The sequence below is a fragment of the Furipterus horrens genome, unplaced genomic scaffold, assembly GCF_987537825.1.
Source record: "Furipterus horrens unplaced genomic scaffold, mFurHor1.1.pri manual_scaffold_8, whole genome shotgun sequence".
Taxonomy (NCBI): domain Eukaryota; kingdom Metazoa; phylum Chordata; class Mammalia; order Chiroptera; family Furipteridae; genus Furipterus; species Furipterus horrens.
The window spans coordinates 99887258-99906067 of NW_028327178.1; the positions used below are offsets into that span (position 1 = coordinate 99887258).

General features: G+C 41.4%; 1 protein-coding gene across 1 annotated transcript; it reads left to right on the forward strand.

Annotated features, from left to right (window-relative positions):
- Window positions 1-290: 290 nt before the first annotated feature.
- On the forward strand, window positions 291-18810 carry YWHAB (tyrosine 3-monooxygenase/tryptophan 5-monooxygenase activation protein beta). The gene is made up of 6 exons (XM_090286453.1): window positions 291-500; window positions 13537-13839; window positions 15779-15902; window positions 16651-16814; window positions 17623-17718; window positions 18036-18810. Exons 2-6 carry the CDS (start codon window positions 13540-13542, stop codon window positions 18090-18092), a joined length of 741 nt encoding a protein of 246 aa, XP_090142579.1. The 5' UTR covers window positions 291-500; window positions 13537-13539; the 3' UTR covers window positions 18093-18810.

The following is an 18810-nucleotide window of genomic DNA, read 5'->3' on the forward strand; positions in this document are numbered from 1 at the left end:
GCCCAGCCCTCCCTGTTCCCACACATCCCAGTTCTGGACCCTCCTCCCGCCCCCGCCGCCCCCACTCCTCCACCTCCTCCTTCCGCTCCCCCGCCCCCATTTCCGCCCCCTTCCGCCTGCTTGCTCCCTGCTCCAGGCATAGGCCCTCCGCCTGCCGCAGCACGCCGGCCCCCAGCTCTGCTTCCTCCTCCTTCCGTCAGTGCCCCTCTAGGGCGGCCGAGGCAACCCCGTGCGCCGCCCGTCCAATGAGGAGACGGCGCAGGGCCGGGGGCGGAGCTCGGCTCGGAGCGGAAGTGGTGACCGGAGCGGAAGTGGAGCTGCCGCCACCACCGCCGCCGTCGATTCCGGAGCCGGGGTAGCTGCCGCGCCGCCACTGCAGCCGCCGCCGCCGCCGCCGCCATCGCCGCTGCTGCTGCCTGAGGAGTGAGCCTACGAAGGAAAAGGTCACCGCGCTCGGAGCATCGCTCGCAAGCGCCTTTGTCCCTTGCAGACCTCCCACGGTGAGTGCGGCGCGGGGTCCGCCCGGGGCCCCCCGGGGGGCCAAGCCCGAATCTGCTCCGGCGGCGGTGGGGGCGGCGACCAAGGCAATCCTCGGGTGGATTCCGGGGGTGACGGCGCGTGCCCCCCTAGGCCCCGCGCGACAGCCAGCGGCGCGGGCCCAGCCTCGCCGCGGCCCCTCCCAGTTTCCGGGGCCGGCCCCTGCGCTCTTGGAGAAGCCCGGGTTGCCCTCGCCGCCTGCGGCTCTGCCCGGAGGGCTGGGCGCGGCTCCCTATGGGACCGGAGAGGATATCGACCCGCGGACCCTTCATCACTGCCTAGTTTCGATCGCCGCGCGACCCCTCCCTGTGCCTTGGGCGTCGAGATCCGACTATTTCAGCCCTGTCACCCCTACTGCTCGCTTTCCGGGTTCCAAAAATTAAAATTGAACCAGATGCGGGCGAGTTCTCGAGCCCCTGTGCTCCTGCTTGACTCCCCTAGGATGGGTGAGGGGTTTAACCTTGGGAGAGAAAACCCCCTCCCACTTTGCAGTAATGCCATTTCATCATCGTTCGCTGGTTTTGGAGCCTGGCAGGACCGGAGATTCCCTGGGAAGCACGGGGTTGAGGTTTGAATTAAAAAATTGCATTTGTTGGAACCGGTTACTGAGTCAGTCTGAATCCTCAGGGAAAAAAAATGAGGCTGGGAATCGAATATTTCCCCACGGTATTTATTGTCATTAATGTTAGAGCCTTTTGTCCTCGCCCAAAACTCCCCCATACTCTGTGTGTTAGTTAGCATGTTCTTAGAACTGAAATTTGCCTGATGGCCTCCGCGGGGGTAGGGAGGGGTGGGAGTGATTTGGGCCCCTTTTCTTCAAAAGATGAGTACATCTTTGTCTATTGCAAATGGAGAACTCACACGTAATGGGGTTTTCAAAGGTGGCAGTATTGGTAAAACTGTTTGCCAAGCTTTCTGTAAAAATCTATCTATGTCTCTTGTCCTTGCCTTCACTGCTCTTCTGTTTGGTAAGGCTAGATGGCATCAGGCTCTGATTTTGCTTGCCCTGAGTGGGGGACGGAATTTGGCAAGACGATGTTCTGAACATATAAAATCAGGCAGCCACGGGAACCCAAACAGAAAGATGAAGCTTTTGTAAGAATATGAAAATTTCGTTTTTCATTCTCAATTGTTCGTATGGAAAGCACGCACATGCGGTATGTGGAACACGACACGTGGCTACTCATCTTTTTGCATTTTTCTGTTAGAAATTTAAATATATAAATATTCCTTGGTTTTTAGTGATTTTTTCTTCTTGAACATGTCCAGTGCACCCTACTCCTTATTTAGGAGTATGTATCTCAGTTGCCTGGGTCCTCGTTTCTCTTGCATCTGTGTCCTTAGCACCACATGGGATGGTAAGGATAAAACCTGTCAGTTTTCTGGACCCCAGTTAGAATTGTACATGCGATCTGCAAAATAGAAGGATAGTAATTTCAGTAGCAACTGCTGAATTTTCCTGGCCCCTCCTTTCAATGAGATAAGAAACCATTCACCCATCTTACAGATGGAATCTTGATGAGAAGTGAGGTGATTTGGCCTAGACCACACACCTGGTTTTTGGATTGAATATCTTCATTCATCAGCAGTAAATATTAATGGACTGTCAAACCCCCCCCCCCATGGCTCCTACCCTGTAATCTTCTGTACATTTCCCGTCATGCAGGGCTTGTGTTGTGTTGAAAGCCATTTTAGAATTGGAGCTCTATGGGCCAGGGAGGCAGCCTCCAGAAAACCAGGCTGAGCCCATTCCCATGGTGCCAGTTCCCAAGGCGGAGTCTGCAGATTTGGGGGCCACTGCTGAAAGTCGTTTTGCCCATTTGGCTGTGGATGTAGAAGCAGGAGGGCAGTGGACTTGATCAGATCAATGTGATTCAGGCCTTGCCTGCAGCATTTTCTAGCTGTGTGATGTTTCAGCAGGCTGGAATCTCTAGCTTTTGGGTTCTGTATCTCCAGAGTTGTCGTGAGGCCTTTCCAAACTGTAGATTGTTAAAGATAGGCTTTTGGTTTTGTTTTCTGATCAGAGTTTTAATGGCTTTCTCTTTTTCCTCTGGTTGCATTCTGATGAGATTCAACCTTTACACACACTGCTTTCAAAAATTGATAGTATTATAGAACCTTATTTTGTGTCTTAATATTGCCAGTCATTCAAGCATATTTTTTCCCCTGTATAATGCAAATGGTAACAGTCTTTAATGTGTTATCATGACAGACTCAAAATAAGGCTCTAAGATATAGTAGATATTTAATAAATGTTATTGTCCATGTAAATGAATATACACATATAAAGGTAAGACATATGCATATATGTCTGTATAGCATAGGCACATACAGAGTTCATCCATTCGTGATTTATTCACCCCCTTAGGAGGTAACAGCAAGCAGTCCATGCTAATAGCCACCACTTATACTGCTTACTTTGTTGTGAGCACTTTACACATGTTCACTAACCCTTTATAGCAGCCAGTGGTAGGTAAGTACTGTCAGCCTCATTTTACAGATGAAGAAAGTGATGCACAGAGAACTTAAATACTTTTCCAAGGGATATAAACACACAGCACAGGTAAATGTCATAGTCAGGGACCGAGCCCAGGTGGTCTGGCTGTAATGACAGCTTTCTGCTTGTAGTAGAACGCTGCATGTGGATCTGTGTGAACGCCACCATTTCTCCCTAATTTTTTTTTTGTGCATGTATCTTATTGAAGTAATTGTGTTTAAACAGGAGTCTTAGCTATTTTTGAAAATAGGTACAATGTAGTTTATTGGAGAGGGGTTGATAGTGCTTGTGAAAGACCTTTTTTTCATAGTATTTGCTTCACACTGGGGAGAATGTTCATCAGTTACTCTGTGGCACACTGATTCATCCAGTCCGTGGTTCTTTATCTAATTGAAGTTAGTTAAAACCACCTTTATTATTGTTTTATCATATTACCCTTTTGGTAGAGTTTAGATTTTCCGTATTTTGTTAAGGAGGAGGAGATGAGGAATATATCTACATTAGTAGAGAAAAAATTCTAAATTATAACATCAGTTATGCTGCCTGCTCTTTCAGTGGCATCAGATAAGCAGTTTTTCTTTAAGTGAGGATGGGTGCCTTAGAGAATGAACTAAAATTTACTTGTAAAGGAACTTCTAAGTTTCCGGGTTCCTACATTTTTCTAGGGAGAGGTGACTATTCATTAGCTAGGGAGCAAGATATTCATTAATTGTATAATAGCAACTTTTAAGATTTGGAACCATTTTGGCCTCAATACAAATATGATCCTAGTAGTTAGTCATCATGATGGAGAAACTGACAGAGCTGGATTCTGAGGGAATTTTTCTAAGAGGAGTACTTGGGAAGGAAATATAGACTAATGTACTTTCTTTTTTGTAATGTGTTTGCTAAAATCCAATCACCTTACTGCTTTCTGCTAAGAGATCTAATAGAGGCGTTGTTATATATTTGTAATACTTATGAGATGAAATTGATCAATGGCCTCAAGAGAACAAGTCGTTCCCAGCAGACTTTGAGTGAGATGACTTAAAAATCTGGCCATTCCTCTATTATGTAAGTTTATTTCATTGTTTTCCTTGAGAGACCCAACAATAAAGGATATTTTTGAATGGCCTTGACCAGGATAGATTGGAGGCAACAATAAAGTAGTGTGAACCCTGGACATTGCGATCGTTTGTACAAAAACCTTACCTTAAAGCAAACAATCTGGTGAATTTCGGGCATATACTGTTTTTAACTGCTTGATTTGACATTTGGCTTTTAAAGCTAGATAAATTAAGGCCATTTTCAACCCTTATTGTAATAACTTTTTAAGAATTTTTGAAAAATTGTCCATTCTATCTTTTCCTTAAGTAAGCATGGCAATCATAATTGATCTTTAGGAATAAACCTACATAGAGGAAAGAGCAGGCACAGATTTACCTTTGGGACCCTGGGTGGGTAACTCCTAGCCTCTATAAATGGGACAATGACACCTACCTCATAGGATTCTCAGGATTAAATTAGTTGATATAAACCCTTAGTGCTTTGCACATGTAGGCAGACCATAATTAATGGATTTTTTTTTCCCACTAAACTACTTAAAAGCTGGCATGGCTTTTTGTATAGCTAACTGGTTGGACTTTTGAGTAGAGGAGATGGACTGAAAACATTGCAAGGGCCTGTTGAAGCTCAGTTTCAATCTGTAAATATAACAATTGGTAGCTAAGAAACATTAGTCAAAAAGTGTAGTGTTATCTCCTGATTGGAGCTGAAGTGGATCTTTTAAAAATAAAAAGCAACAAACCAACTCATGGACACAGACAACAGTATGGTGGTTACCTGAGGGGAAGAGGGATGCTGAAGGGGATTTTGGGTGGTGAGCAACAAGACAAATACAGATGATACAGTGTTGTACACCTGAAACTTCTAAGTAATGTTATTAACCAAGGTTACCTAATTTCATTTTTTTTAAAGGATAAAAGTAGTTCAAGACAGTATAAATATAGTCTATATTTTATAGGTCAGGTGTGGTCTGCCTGTCTCTGTCCACATAGGAAATAGCAACCTGTTCATTTTCTTTTAAAAAAAAAAGCTTCAATTGATAAAAGTTTCATATTCAGCATGGCAGGCATTGTGCTGTGGGTTGGGCACCCACAGATAAGTCTGGGTTCCTACCTGAAGCTCACAATCCAGTGTGGGAGCCAGCAAAATTTACAGTAAACTGTGATAACTGCTGTTTCAGAACTAGGCATGGGTACGTTAACATGTACCTTTCTTTCACAAAAGTCTTTAAAGAAAGCCATCTGAATTTAAATGAGGTGTATAGTGTCTCTTCCCCAGCTTTTGAAGACTATGTGTGGAATATACTGTAGCTGACATTTGAGTGAGTACAGTGTGCAGAGGCTGTGCTACAGGCTTTGTGATGGGAACAAGTTACAAGAACCCTGTTAAGTAGACTTGCCTATGTGTAATGCATGGGAAAACAGACTCACAGAGGTCTGGTAACCTGTGGAGTTGGTGTGTGGTACGGATCAGTTGGACTGGGTCACTCCCATTTGGTTGGTGGGCCCAAAGCTATTGAACCCTATTTATAAGGTCAGCCGATTGGGCTGTCTTTATGGATCAGAATTAGCATGTTGTCTTTTTAGACTGATCACTTAAAGCCAGGAGGTCAATTTATTGTCCACACTTGCTATTGATTCACATTGTGTGACCTTGAGCATAACACTTACCGCCTCTATTGTTCTAGGCTGTATTTTGGCCAATTGGACATAATTAACAATGATATTCAACAACTGATGTGAGAGAGGTAGAAGGGATATTCAAAAAGAAGTGCAATTTCCCTCCACAATTCCGTGTTCTTTGGACATCGTGCTAATGATTTTGTATTTCAGACATGCTGTGTTTCATTTTCTAACAGCCTGCAAATGTCTGAATGGAATTAAATTTATTACAGGACTCTGAATTTCGTGTGTAGAATGGCACATAGTCGTTTTTAGAGTGGGTGTTTTTCAGTGAGTAGTTTTCTTTTAAGAGCCAGGAATGCGTTTTCTGGGGAACACCCACTAACCACCTGGTCCCACTGACTTCCTTAGTCCCTCCTGTGGCAGCCTTGTGTCTGTTTTTCCTTCAGCAGAATGACTCCAGAGCTGTCATTTTCTTTATGGTGCTGTGCTGGAACGGTACATCTGTGAATGTTACTCAGAAGTCAGTGTCAATTCCTTACCCCATGGAATGTTCTGAGCGTAGATTTTTATTTTTAAGGTGTTCCTGGAAGTTTTCTCACCAGATTGATAACTGTTCTCATTTCTGTATCTACCTTGGCCTTTGATTTCTATTTCATCTAGAAAAACAGAATGCACTTTATTTATACATCTGTTTTCGGTCCCTCTGAAGAGTTTCCTTTTTCTTTCCTGTATGGAACCCCACCACCCAACCCATAAAGCCAGTCAGGACCCAGTAGCATTTACAGTATTCCCTCACTTATTGCGGGTATTACGCTCTAACCCCCCCGCCCCCAAATAGGTGAAAATCCGCGAAGTAAGAACCTTACATTTATTTTAGTATTTATATGTATTTTAAGGCTTTATAAACCCTTCCCACACACTTACAAACCGCTCCCAGTCCCTTATTAACCTTTCCCACTCCCTTATTAACCTTTTCCACACTTTTGTAAACACTACTTATGTTCTTAAACATATTCTACACTCTTAAACCTACGTAACTTTAACAACAGACGTATACAGTACCGCAAAATCCTGCGTAGCGAAAAATCTGCGATAAATAAAATGTTTTTAAAAATCCCGCAATACAGTGAAGCCGCAATAAGTGAACTGTGATATAGAGAGGGACTACTGTAAACTAACCTGTTCCCTCTCATTCTTGGTGGTTCTTTCTCCAAGAAGCAGCTTCGTAACCCTTAAGTATGTGCTGGCTTCTCATGTTCTCTCAGTGAAGAATCAAAACAGTTCTTGGAAATACTGGTAGTTTTTTCATTATATACATTACATTTTTGTGAAGTTCTAGGTATGTTATGTACATCATCTTGTTTGTTAGCTATTAATGTCTTCTTTTAACAGTTGAGGAAACTGAGGTTCAGAAGAGTTACTTTCTTAAATCATCTAATTTTTTTTGAGAAGCTCAGATGTGTTGTATGTAGGGCTTTCCTAATAACAGATCCTGCTCATACGTGTTTCTTGTTAGAGCTTCGGTAATGCTGACATATGATAATAGATACAGAATCCTCATTTTAAACTTCTGACAAATTCTTAAACTCAATTAAATGGTGGATATTTTTGCCTTGAAAACAAAACATAGGTGAAAGTTAATACTTCCAAAAGCCACGGCTGTCATTTTCAACTCTTGGTTTTTGCCCTGCCTTTTTGTTTTTGGTTTGTTTTTTGTTTTTTAAGAAAATATGAATTAAAAATAAATAGCCCTTTATGATTATTATTTTTTCTTCTTGTCCTTGGATTCCTGCTTCTGGCCGCTGGGAAATAACCTCAGTGTTCTGACCCTGGCTAGAAAAATATTCCTTGAGCAAAGAATGGAGATACCTCGAGGGGCTAGGTTGGCTCACAGATGCGCTCTTGTTTCAGCATGTGTTGTCTGATTTAGGGTTTCATTTATTTGAAGGAAGTCCTAGAATTTCATGAGTACCTGTAGAATTATTCTTCATAATGTCCTTTAGGGGATATTTCACAAAGATGAAATGTGGTGGAGCAGCTTTACCCTCTTCTTTGTATCTTTTAAACAAATATTTTTATGGCATTAAATCCCTCCTTTTGACGGCTATGTAATCTTGTAACATCTCTTTTAACCATTCCCCTGGTGGACATTTGGATTGTCCTCTGAAGTGCTTACTTCTAGTGGCTTTGAATTCAGCTGTTGCCATCATGTGCCAATGCCGGAGAATTCCTGTTGAAGCCTGTGGGTGTCTTCCTGATCCTCACGGGGCACCAGGAAGTGTCTGGGCCCACAGCAGGGTTAGACGTCTTTCGGCCTTTGAATTTTTCTGCTCTGCTATCTTGACTGGCCTTGACAGGCCTGACAACAGACTGCAGTCTTTGAAAGGCATTTTGGGAGGCAAATAAAGGCTCCCTTGCCGATGTTTATTTTGGTCTGGAACCTTCCTTCACAAGCCTCGGAAGAAAAGTAAGTCAAACCATCACTGCTTGACATCTAGAAAATTCAGTTAGGAACTGTTGAATAAAACTGTTACAGTTAACATTTATACCCCTTTTGAGGACATTGAGGGGTGGAGTCTTATCTAGGAATGTTAATGTTATAACATATTCACTTCCTGTACAGGATTAATCTAGACTTTCTTTTCCTTTTCATGGATTGTGTATATATGTATATTTTAAACCCAAGCTCAGATTTTGTGGGCTAAAACAGTGATGTATAGGTATTCTGAGAGTAGTGATACGTACAAGACATTAAAAAATTTTTGTGTTTCCCTCATCTTCACAGCACCACATTTTTGGAGGTAGAAGCTGTTGCCTCCAATTTATAGATTGGAGACCTGAGACTGATCAAGCTCTTGTGACTATGTAGTGGCAGATCCCACTCTTAGACATCATCCTGATGTCTTTCTGCCATGCCACGTGTCGGTAGCCTGGGTTCTTTCTGCTCTCCCAGTAATGATCTGTTGAAAAACTTCACAGATACTTATTTGAGCATTCGGTTTGTGATCGGCCTTTTTAGGCATTAAATGAGAAACAAATGTTAAGCTTTTCTTTGAGGACATGCACATGTGAAACTAAATGGTACGGTGCTTATCATCTCTACCGCAAGACACATTGAATGTAGGTATAGAGAAGCCCTAGACTGTGTAAGATAGGCTATAGTGTATTTGGATTCATAGGCAGGTAAGATTAGTTGGAGATGGGGTAGTCAGGGAAGTCATTCTGGCCCTAGATGGATGGATAGAGTTTGCATAGGCAGGAAGTAAATAGCATTCTAGATGAAAGGAACTATAGTAGTCCCCCCTAATCCTCAAGGAGTATGTTTCAAGACCACTGTGGATATCTGAAACCGAAGGTAGCACCTAACCCTGTTGTATATACTATGGTTATTTTTATATAACATACCTCTGATAAAGTTTAACTTATAAATTAGGCACAGTAAGAAATTAACTACTAATAATATAGAACAATTATAACAATATACTGTAATAAAAATTAAGTGAATGTGGTGTCACCCACCCCTCTTGTAACCAAGATGGCAACTAAGGGAACGTCTACAGCTGGATACTCTGGACAAAGGGATGATTTACGTCCTGGGTGTGATGGAGCCAGACATGATGAGATTTCATCACGATACTCAGAATGGCTTGTAATTTAAAACTTAAGAATTGCTCATTTCTGGAATTTTCAGAATGCATTTGACTGCGGGTAACAAACTGTGAAAAACAAAACCACAGATAGGAAAGACTACAATACAGAAGCAATTTTAGGCGTGTTTGAGCATGCCTAAAATTCAGTGGTGTTCAGCCTGGGGGAACGGTGCATGTTGGAGAATAGTGGGTGAGAAAGTCTAACATCTGGAGGAGCCACCTTATGAAGGACTTTGAAGGCCTGGTAGTTTAGATTTGATGGAGTAGCCAAAAGAGAATCATAGAAAGTTACAGAGTAAGAGTGGAGGCATAACTAAGTAATTGTGAAGTAGGGTGCCAGAAATACAAGGTATGAGGTAAAAATGTAATGAGAATTTAATGTGCTTTGACGAATAGGTGCTTTGAATTGTTTGAGAAGAGAGAGAACTCTACCAAAGTTGCAGTTTTACTACTTTTTCATTTTGTGATCTGTTCATTCATTCAGCAGATATTTTTGTTCACGTCAGTTACGTGCAAGGTGCTGTGCGAGATACGCCCTAAAGGAGTTTATGGTGTAGTAAGGGACTTAAGGAGTGTATACACATAATTTCAATACTGAAGAAATGTGATAAGACATTAAGAGAGATGGAGATCAAGTATTACTTTGTGAGAATATTTTCAACTTAGAGTAGTGCTATCCAAAAGAAATACAATGTGAGCCATATGTAATTTAAATTTTTCTAATAGTAATGTTTAAAAAGTAAAGAGAAACAAGTGAAATTAATTTTAATACTTCTAAAAAATTTAGCTCTATATTCCAAATACTATGATTTAAACATGTGGCACTAGCCAGGTGTGGCTAGTGGCTATCATATTAGGCAGCTCAGGCTTAGCAGCTTATGAAAAGGTGTCATGGAGGGGATGACTTATGAGCCATGCTCTGCAAGAGTTTTGTATGCAGAGTAGATGGGAAGGGACATTCCAGGTAGAGGAGCGGCTTGGTGAGCAGCATACTTTGTATGTAAGAAACCCATTTTGACAGGAGCGTATTTGTGCGGAAGGCATGCTTTGGGAAAAGGCCAGGGAAGAAATCTGACTCTACTGTTGGCAGTAGGGGGCTTGAAAGGATTTTGAGCAGGAAGTGACTTGATCAGAGCATTAAGAAGGGTCTGGTATCCAAGACATGAAGGGGGGGACTAAAGATAATGAGAGATTGAAAGCAGTGGGACTAGGGAAAGATTGTGCATGGGAGGTTTATTATAGATGTAGAAATAAGGACAATTCAATCTCTCTGTTGTCTGCTGCCTTCCTCCGAATTGCTCAGTGTTGTGTAATCCATTTCCTGTTGAAATTGGTCTAGCTGCTTCAGAATCCATATTATATAAGTCAGAAGTTACCTTACATAAGCAGCAGGCATCAGGACATTTAGCTATGGATTTTGCTTGTTGTAAGTTGTTTTTGTGTGTATAATACAAAATTTTAAAACAGGTGCGTACTTTGTTTAAGGCATATATTGTCTTACCATATCATGATGGGTTCTCAATCTCCAAGAGCTCTTGCAGTGATCCGAAAGAAGCTTGAAATAGTTGGCCCCAAACCGGAAAGATCAACATTTCCTTTTGAGAACTAGGGTGTGTACTTTTGGGAGGTCCCAGGGAGTAGTCAAGATTCTTCAGAGAGGTGTGATTTAACTTTTAATGTTTAGGAAAGCGGAAAGGAGGTGTGTGCCTTAATTGGGGGGTGGGGGGTCTAGTATGGCCAGAGTTCCCCTGCGTCCTTTAGCTGTGTTGATCCTTTGTATTTCTCTAGCACTCTTTTCTAATACTGCATCAAGTGGCTTAGCTCTGACTTGGCTTTTAGCCAGTACTTTATTAATTGGAATCTTTCCTAGGTAGCGTTGCACAGGTGCTGTTTTATGAGCTTTGGAGTGGACCACTAAGGGGCTGCTGACTCTGAATTTGTTTATAGACTGGGAAATGTCTAAAGTCCATTTAAAGTTGGCTTCTTTCTGCTTCTCTCCTTTAGGAGCAATGAAGTAGAGTTATTTGGTGATGGAGATAGTGACCTGATCTCAAAGACTTCATGGTCAAGAAAGATATACTGAGAGAGAGTATAATTTTAAGATGATGAATTTATTATATTTTTGATGTGCTTGTATTACAGTAGACTAGGTTGTATTGTGGTAACAAACAGTCCCACCATCTCACATCTCAGTGCTTTGATACAACAAACGTGTATTTCTTTTTCACGTCGGCATGTCCAGTGCAGGTCTGTAGGAGTCCCTTCGCCTCACAGACTCGGGTTACAAAAACTCCAGTTTTGTGACAGCACCATCTAGAACACATGGCCTTCTAGGTGGCCTCTGTAAGAAGAGAGCCTGGCGAACCACACCTAGGCTTTCAGCAGCTTCAACCTGGAAGTAGTATCATTTGTGGTCATGTTTCATTGGACAGAACTAATCACGTGGCCCCTCCTAAGTGCAGGGGTTACTAGATGTATGAGAGCAAATGGGGTACTTCATGAGGATTATTATCTCTCTTATAGTATCGCTCTAGTGATGTGGGTGAAGATGTCAAACAGATCGAGGTGAGACTTTTTCACTGAGTGTAAGCTTAGAGTTAGCAAGCCTTGCATAGAACACAGCTCGGAATGTGATTTAGATGATAAGCAGGGGCAAGAAATACAGTTCTGAACTAGAGAACCAACTCTTCCTGAATTGCCTAGATTTGGGGTGTATCTTATCTTTGTGCTTCATCTCAAAATATTTTTTGTGTGGTAGGGCCCTGTCTGTAGAATTTCTCCTTTGAAAATACAGAAATGACCTTTGAGAGGCAAAACCATTTTGTGAGTAGGGGTTATATTTCCTTTGCTGTTTTAAAATTATTAACCATTTTCAGAGTCTTAAATTGTGATACATGTATACAGGATTTGTTTTAAAAATACTGATATTTATTCTACTGTTTAAAGTATCTTTGTGTACTTTAGGGTATTAGTGTATTTTTACGTTGATATATTGAAATTTAAACCAACAGTACATAAAACTAATTTGTATTGGTTGATAAGTAATTTTTTAGGTACGTGTTACCCAAAACTTACTGTATTCTCTATAAATGATGATGATTATAGTGGGGAACTGACTAAGGCGAGGTGAATAAGAGGTATTCATTGATTGCTATATAGAAGGTTTGATAAAATGATAAACTGAAGCCACTAAGATTTTGTCTATTTCAGAAAAACAAATGAGCTCACTTACAGTTTGAAGTTCTGTGCATATTGAATACGCTCATATTTCTTGCACCCTCTACCGTGTACAGAATTAGTGCCTGGTATTTGTCTGCAGTATAATGCTGGGAACTTTTCAGAGCGCCTTCGCTCGGGTTGGGTCCTGTGTTCCTCACAGCAGCCTGTGGAGAGTTGGCAGTTTCCTTATTCTCCTCTAAGAACACTGAAGCTGAGAGGTTAAGCGATTTGACCAAGGTCTGGTGCTGGATAGAGCCACATCTACCTGCACTTAATTTATGCTACAGTGTGTTTTTGTAACAAATTTAGCAAACTGCAGAAGACATGATAAAAATGGCAGGTATTTTTTACGTACCTCCTGCTTGATGGGCACTGCCAAATGTAACATTTAAAGTCCTATCTTTTGCTTTAAGATTGAAGGTTAAAGCAATCATCACACTTAAGATTTTTTTCCTGCCCTATAGGGGCAAAACCAGATGTGGCCAAAACCAGACAATTCTTGAAAAAAGGAAAGGACATATATTTAGCATACACTTCTAAAGAAATAACTATTAAGCAGTCTCTACATACTGAGGAGGCAGTTCAGGAAAACAGAAAACTCCAGAGACAGAGAGACTTGAGTTTGAGTTCTGGCTCTCTTTCCACCTCTAAGCAGTGTTGCCTTCTCTGAACCTCCACGTCTTCACCTCAGAGAAGGGGGAAGGGGCTGTTGTGAACATACCTACCCTGTAGGACTGTGGGGAAAGTGATCGGCCAAAGTCATAAAAAGACTGTAGCAATGTACTGAAGCCAGTAGGTACCAGGCGTCTGTTGCCGAGGGTTCCGGAAGCAGATGTTTCACACGTAGGTATGTTTCTTTTCGGATGGGTTAGAAGAAGATTCACCCGTGAGTTTCCTGGGCCCTGAAGCCTGACAATGCTTTCCTTCTTTTTTGAGCATTTTTTTTCTCCTGTTCTTGTTCTAGGGAATGACCATGGATAAAAGTGAGCTGGTACAGAAAGCCAAACTCGCCGAGCAGGCTGAGCGCTATGACGACATGGCCGCAGCCATGAAGGCAGTCACGGAGCAGGGGCATGAACTCTCCAATGAAGAGAGAAACCTGCTCTCCGTCGCCTACAAGAACGTGGTGGGCGCGCGCCGTTCTTCCTGGCGTGTCATCTCCAGCATCGAACAGAAAACAGAGCGGAACGAGAAGAAGCAGCAGATGGGCAAAGAGTACCGTGAGAAGATAGAGGCGGAGCTGCAGGACATCTGCAACGATGTTCTGGTAAGGCCAGTGCTTGTTTTAAATGGAGACTTCTGAATGGAATTAACTTAATGTACAAATGCAGACTCTCAAACAGCTTATGGGGCAAAGATGTCTGAATATACTGGAAAACTGCAAACCATTTGCAACTAATTCTTCAGCATATGATGTCATTTTTCTTATCTCTTATTTGATTAGAGGTTGCTTGTCACTTAAGGGGAATTTTCCTCTCCCTTCAAAAACACCTGTGAAAAACAGGAACATTTAGTCAGCATCCCTCCATTTTTTCTTTACGAACTGAGTCCAGATAAGCAGTATTACAGATAGATGCGGATACAGACAGGCTATTCTGTATATCAGGAGCAAAAAGCTGAGTTGCCTTTCAGCCTCTCCCCAGTCATGCCTACCCAGTGTAAAGTCCTATTTTTGTCCAAAAGTTAGCCACGTTGGTCAGTTCAGGTCTGCATTCCAAAGCCAAGTCCACAGTGGTTTGGGGATTCGCCTATCCTGTGTTTTATAGAAGCCTTGGTCAGATGATTGATTGCTAACTGCTTTCACTCTGACCATCTGGGGTTGGATGGGAGGAGTGCATATATTCTAGAGCAAATCATGATCATACTGTCTTTCCCTCACATCTGGAGCCCACTGGGAACTTTCGTTTTCTTCTAGGTGAAATCAGGTAAAAAATGAACGGTGAGGGCTGCTTTGAAGGGAAAAGGAATTCACACTTGTGGATCTACCTCCTCCCCTGCTGGCTGCCTCTCCGAATCACTGTCCATGACACCTTTCTTTTGAAAACCTGTACAAAGCTTGTCCGCCATCAAGACAGTTTCCCTCATCCCGAACCCATCAGGAGTTACACCCTGTCTTTCTGCAAAGAATATTAAAATGACTACTGCCCCTGCATCTTCTCGCCTTGATTCATTCAGTCCCCTTATAACTGAGCTTTGGCATTGAGCTGCTCTTTTGTTTGACTCCTAGTGTAAGAATGTCATGACTAAATGTGTGGCCTGTTGGTAATATGGGGTTTGTTAATGGTGCACTAATTCCTGAATGTTAGGTACATCTGATACTCAGATGAGAAGTATGGCATGTATTCCAAGGGCAAGAAAGTTCCATAATTCCTGAAAATGTAGACCAGCTTTTAAGAGCATCTGAAAGAATGTGAAGAAAGCATGGTACTTACTGCCTCTTAACCAGTTTTTCAGGATGCCACATTCTAAAACAACTCTTCGAAAATATTGCTCTGTTTACGAAGCTTGGACTCCTTCAGAACTGCTTTTGTTGTAAGCATAAATGTTTAAAGGAATTTATTATTAATAATAGTAGTAGCTACTTTTTAAGTGCTTACTATGTGCCAGGCAACCTGTGAAGCACTTTTATGTATGTTAGCTTTTCTCATAACTACCCTAGAAGATGGCTGTTGTGCTGCCTTTGGAGAGCCGAGGAAACTGAGGCTCAGGGTAATTAGGTCATTTGTCCACGGTCATAGAGATAGTTCCTGTCACCTAAAGAACCATTGTTAACGTTGAAAAATATCCTTCCAGACTTTTTCTGACATATTTTTGTGTGTGTACACATACATATGTTACATTAATATAGGATCCACATGGTATTTATAAACTTTTTTTTTCACTCAGACTTCTTTTGAGAACCTTTTCATATTATCACCATAGTTCTACATCATCATTTTTTAAGGCCTACATAGTGTTCCATTGTATGACTACTTTAATCAACCCCTTATGGATGGTCAAAGTGATTTTTAACAGAAGAAAACAGACATCTGCTGTTATGACCTGGGCTAAAAACCATTTAAAAGCTTTGGCTGAAAAATGTTTTTTTAAATCTTCAAAAAAAAAATTTTTATTTAGAAGTGGTAGTATGTATCTTGAATCTCATAGTTTTAACATCCTGTAAATAGTATTTCCAGATTCTTAACAAAATGTGAATCATTTTTTAGGAGCTTTTGGACAAATATCTTATACCCAATGCTACTCAACCAGAAAGTAAGGTGTTCTACTTGAAAATGAAAGGAGATTATTTTAGATATCTTTCTGAGGTGGCATCTGGAGACAACAAGCAAAGTAAGTAACTTTTTTTTTTTAATCGTTTTTGCTTTGTTTGTTCACCGTAGACACTAACATCACAGTACTCAGAATTTGAAAGACCACAGCATTGTGCTGACCTGTGTTAAACAGGGTCATAGGGTTGACAGATCAAAATATATCTTAAGGGGAAGCCACAGAGGGCATTAAGCGTCTGGTGCGGTCGTGCTTAAGAGAATTTTATCTTGGGGATTATTTGGTAGCTCTTTTTAGAGGTGAAACCACCATATGGTCATACATTTCTTTTATCACACAGATGGTGATAATTATAGGTGTGTTTTATTACGTGCCTACTATATGCCAAGTATTGTTCAGTTTCATTTATTCCTTACACATCCCTGAGAGTTTAGGTGGGAGTTGGTTCATTTTGCTGATAAAGAAGCCCAGGGCTCTGGAGATTTTCATTTCAAGCCACACGCCTAGTGAATAAGAGTTGGCAATTCAAGTTTGGGTCTGAAGTCCATGACCTTTCCACTAGAGCACATTATTTTTTATGTTCTATCTTGTTAAAGGTTATTTCTGTATCTCTTACTGTTTTAGTGTGCTTTGTCATAATTGTCTTCCTCCAAAGTATTTAATATAGTATGTCAAATGGTGGAGATACTGATCCCTCCTTTGACAGGTCAGTTAATCCAGCCCATTTTGGTAAAATAACTAGGTAGTGGTCCAGTGTATGATGCAGCCTATGAAAGAACCCAGCCTTTAATATTTTTTATCTGTCTTTCAGCCACTGTGTCAAACTCTCAGCAGGCTTACCAGGAAGCATTTGAAATTAGTAAGAAAGAAATGCAGCCCACACACCCAATTCGACTTGGCCTGGCATTGAATTTCTCAGTCTTCTACTATGAGATTCTGAACTCTCCTGAAAAGGCTTGCAGCCTGGCAAAAACGGTGAGAAAGACCCTCTGTGGTTTCTGATCATAGTAAACCTTTGAGTTAATGAAACACATTCATACCTACTTCCTGATTTCTTAACACCTGCTGTTTTTGATGTTTGATTACTATTTTTTGGATGGGTGGAAATTCAGCGTACAGGTAGTTGTTTCTTGTCAAGCTTTGGGCTATAGGACTATTGTATATTTATTATATTCCTTGTACCAAGATTTGAAGTTAAGGCCGTGGAAATGAAAGAAATAGGAGCGTGTTTTGTGTGTGTGTGCTGGGTCACCTCCTAATTTCTTGGTAACCCAGCTGCCTTTTCTCCATATTTTTGTAGTCGTTAATCATGCACACTGTTTAAAATTTTTTAAATTTAGAAATGAGTCCTCAAAGTTCTGTTACTGAATCAATTCAGATTTAGAGGTGTGAATTGCTGGTCTCCATTCCTCCCTTCTATACAGATGTTTTGAGGTGTGTGTGGTTTTCGTTTGTTTGTTTGTTTTTAAGGATTGCTAGAAATGTCTTCTGTAGTGAAGAAATTTTGTGAATTTCCCTAGAATTAATGCTGTATTAACAGTAATACCTGCTGACTTACTAGGTAACTTCAAGTTCTTATCTAGGAATTCTGGTCATTGTTGGTCTGTGTTTTATAAACATGTATTATATGGTTGCTAAAACAACTGGCAAACGAAGTAATAATGGCCTAGGTTCCCCGGCGTACTGGACGGAAGGAGAAATTATATTTACTCGTTAGGAAAAAATTGGGCTTAACTTGCTCCAGAGAACCTGCGACCTCTTTGCTAAGGGCTCTTTGTTGCAGGCGTTTGATGAAGCGATTGCTGAATTGGACACGCTGAATGAAGAGTCCTACAAAGACAGCACGCTGATCATGCAGTTGCTTAGGGACAATCTCACTGTAAGTACTGCTGCCCTCAGTGACTGCGGCTGGGGCATTTGCAGTCTATTCGCCCACCTCATAATTCACTAGTGCCCAAGGCTCAACAGGGGTTTGGTATCTTCCAAGTAGAGCTAACATTTTTAAATGTTAAGTTGGTTAAAATTTAAGTATTTAAGTGAGCACTGAAGCTTTGACCTTTGTGTAGTCATCACTGATGGCGGTCATACAGAAAGAATTTAAAACGTTGAGGGAGATCAGATGCTACACGTGAGGAGCCCTCCCCGAGTGAATTTTAGTTGCTCTGCTTTGATTACAGCTCTGTTTTTCTCTTGCAGCTGTGGACGTCGGAAAACCAGGGAGATGAAGGAGATGCCGGGGAGGGAGAGAACTAATGTCTGTCGTGCTTCGTGATCTGTTCAGTGTCACTCTGTACCCTCCACATATATCCCTTTGTGAGATAAAAAAGAAAAAAGAAAAAGAATCGTACATCGACTTTTCGATTTTTCACAACCTCAGCCTAGCAAAAATGGTCCATGGGATAAACAGCTGGTATTTGTATCTCAAACTCAGATTGGTCACATAAATGCCACACAGCATTCTGAAGTTTTGCTTTTTAACATTGACAGGATTACTGTGTTTAATTTGTTTTGAAACAACACTGTGATTATGGGGTTTTGTAACTAAGCAGAACTCTTACTGGTAGAAAAAAATACATCTGAATTATCTAACCTTTGGGAAGTTTAATCTGATATCAAAACAGTCACTGAACTGCAGCTCCATTGTAAAGTTGTACAGAAAGTTATAGAGATTATATTGTGATGCTGGGACCTGGAGTGAGACACCTGTCATTTCACATCCGAGTCTGATGGCAGTTCACAGCAGTTCTGCCTGTTGTTCAGGGCCTACAGATCCTTGACCAGTTGGGGCTATTGCCACTCAAAAGGTTTTGACTGCAGATGTCCAGTGTCTTCCTAGGAAACTCAAAGCTTAAAATTGAAATTGTTGGTGGCATATAACTGGCTTACGACACCATGAGAAGGTCCAGTGCTCATGTAACACACGTGACTAAAACCCCTGTCCTAAAATAATGTCACTGATTTGCGACTTGTA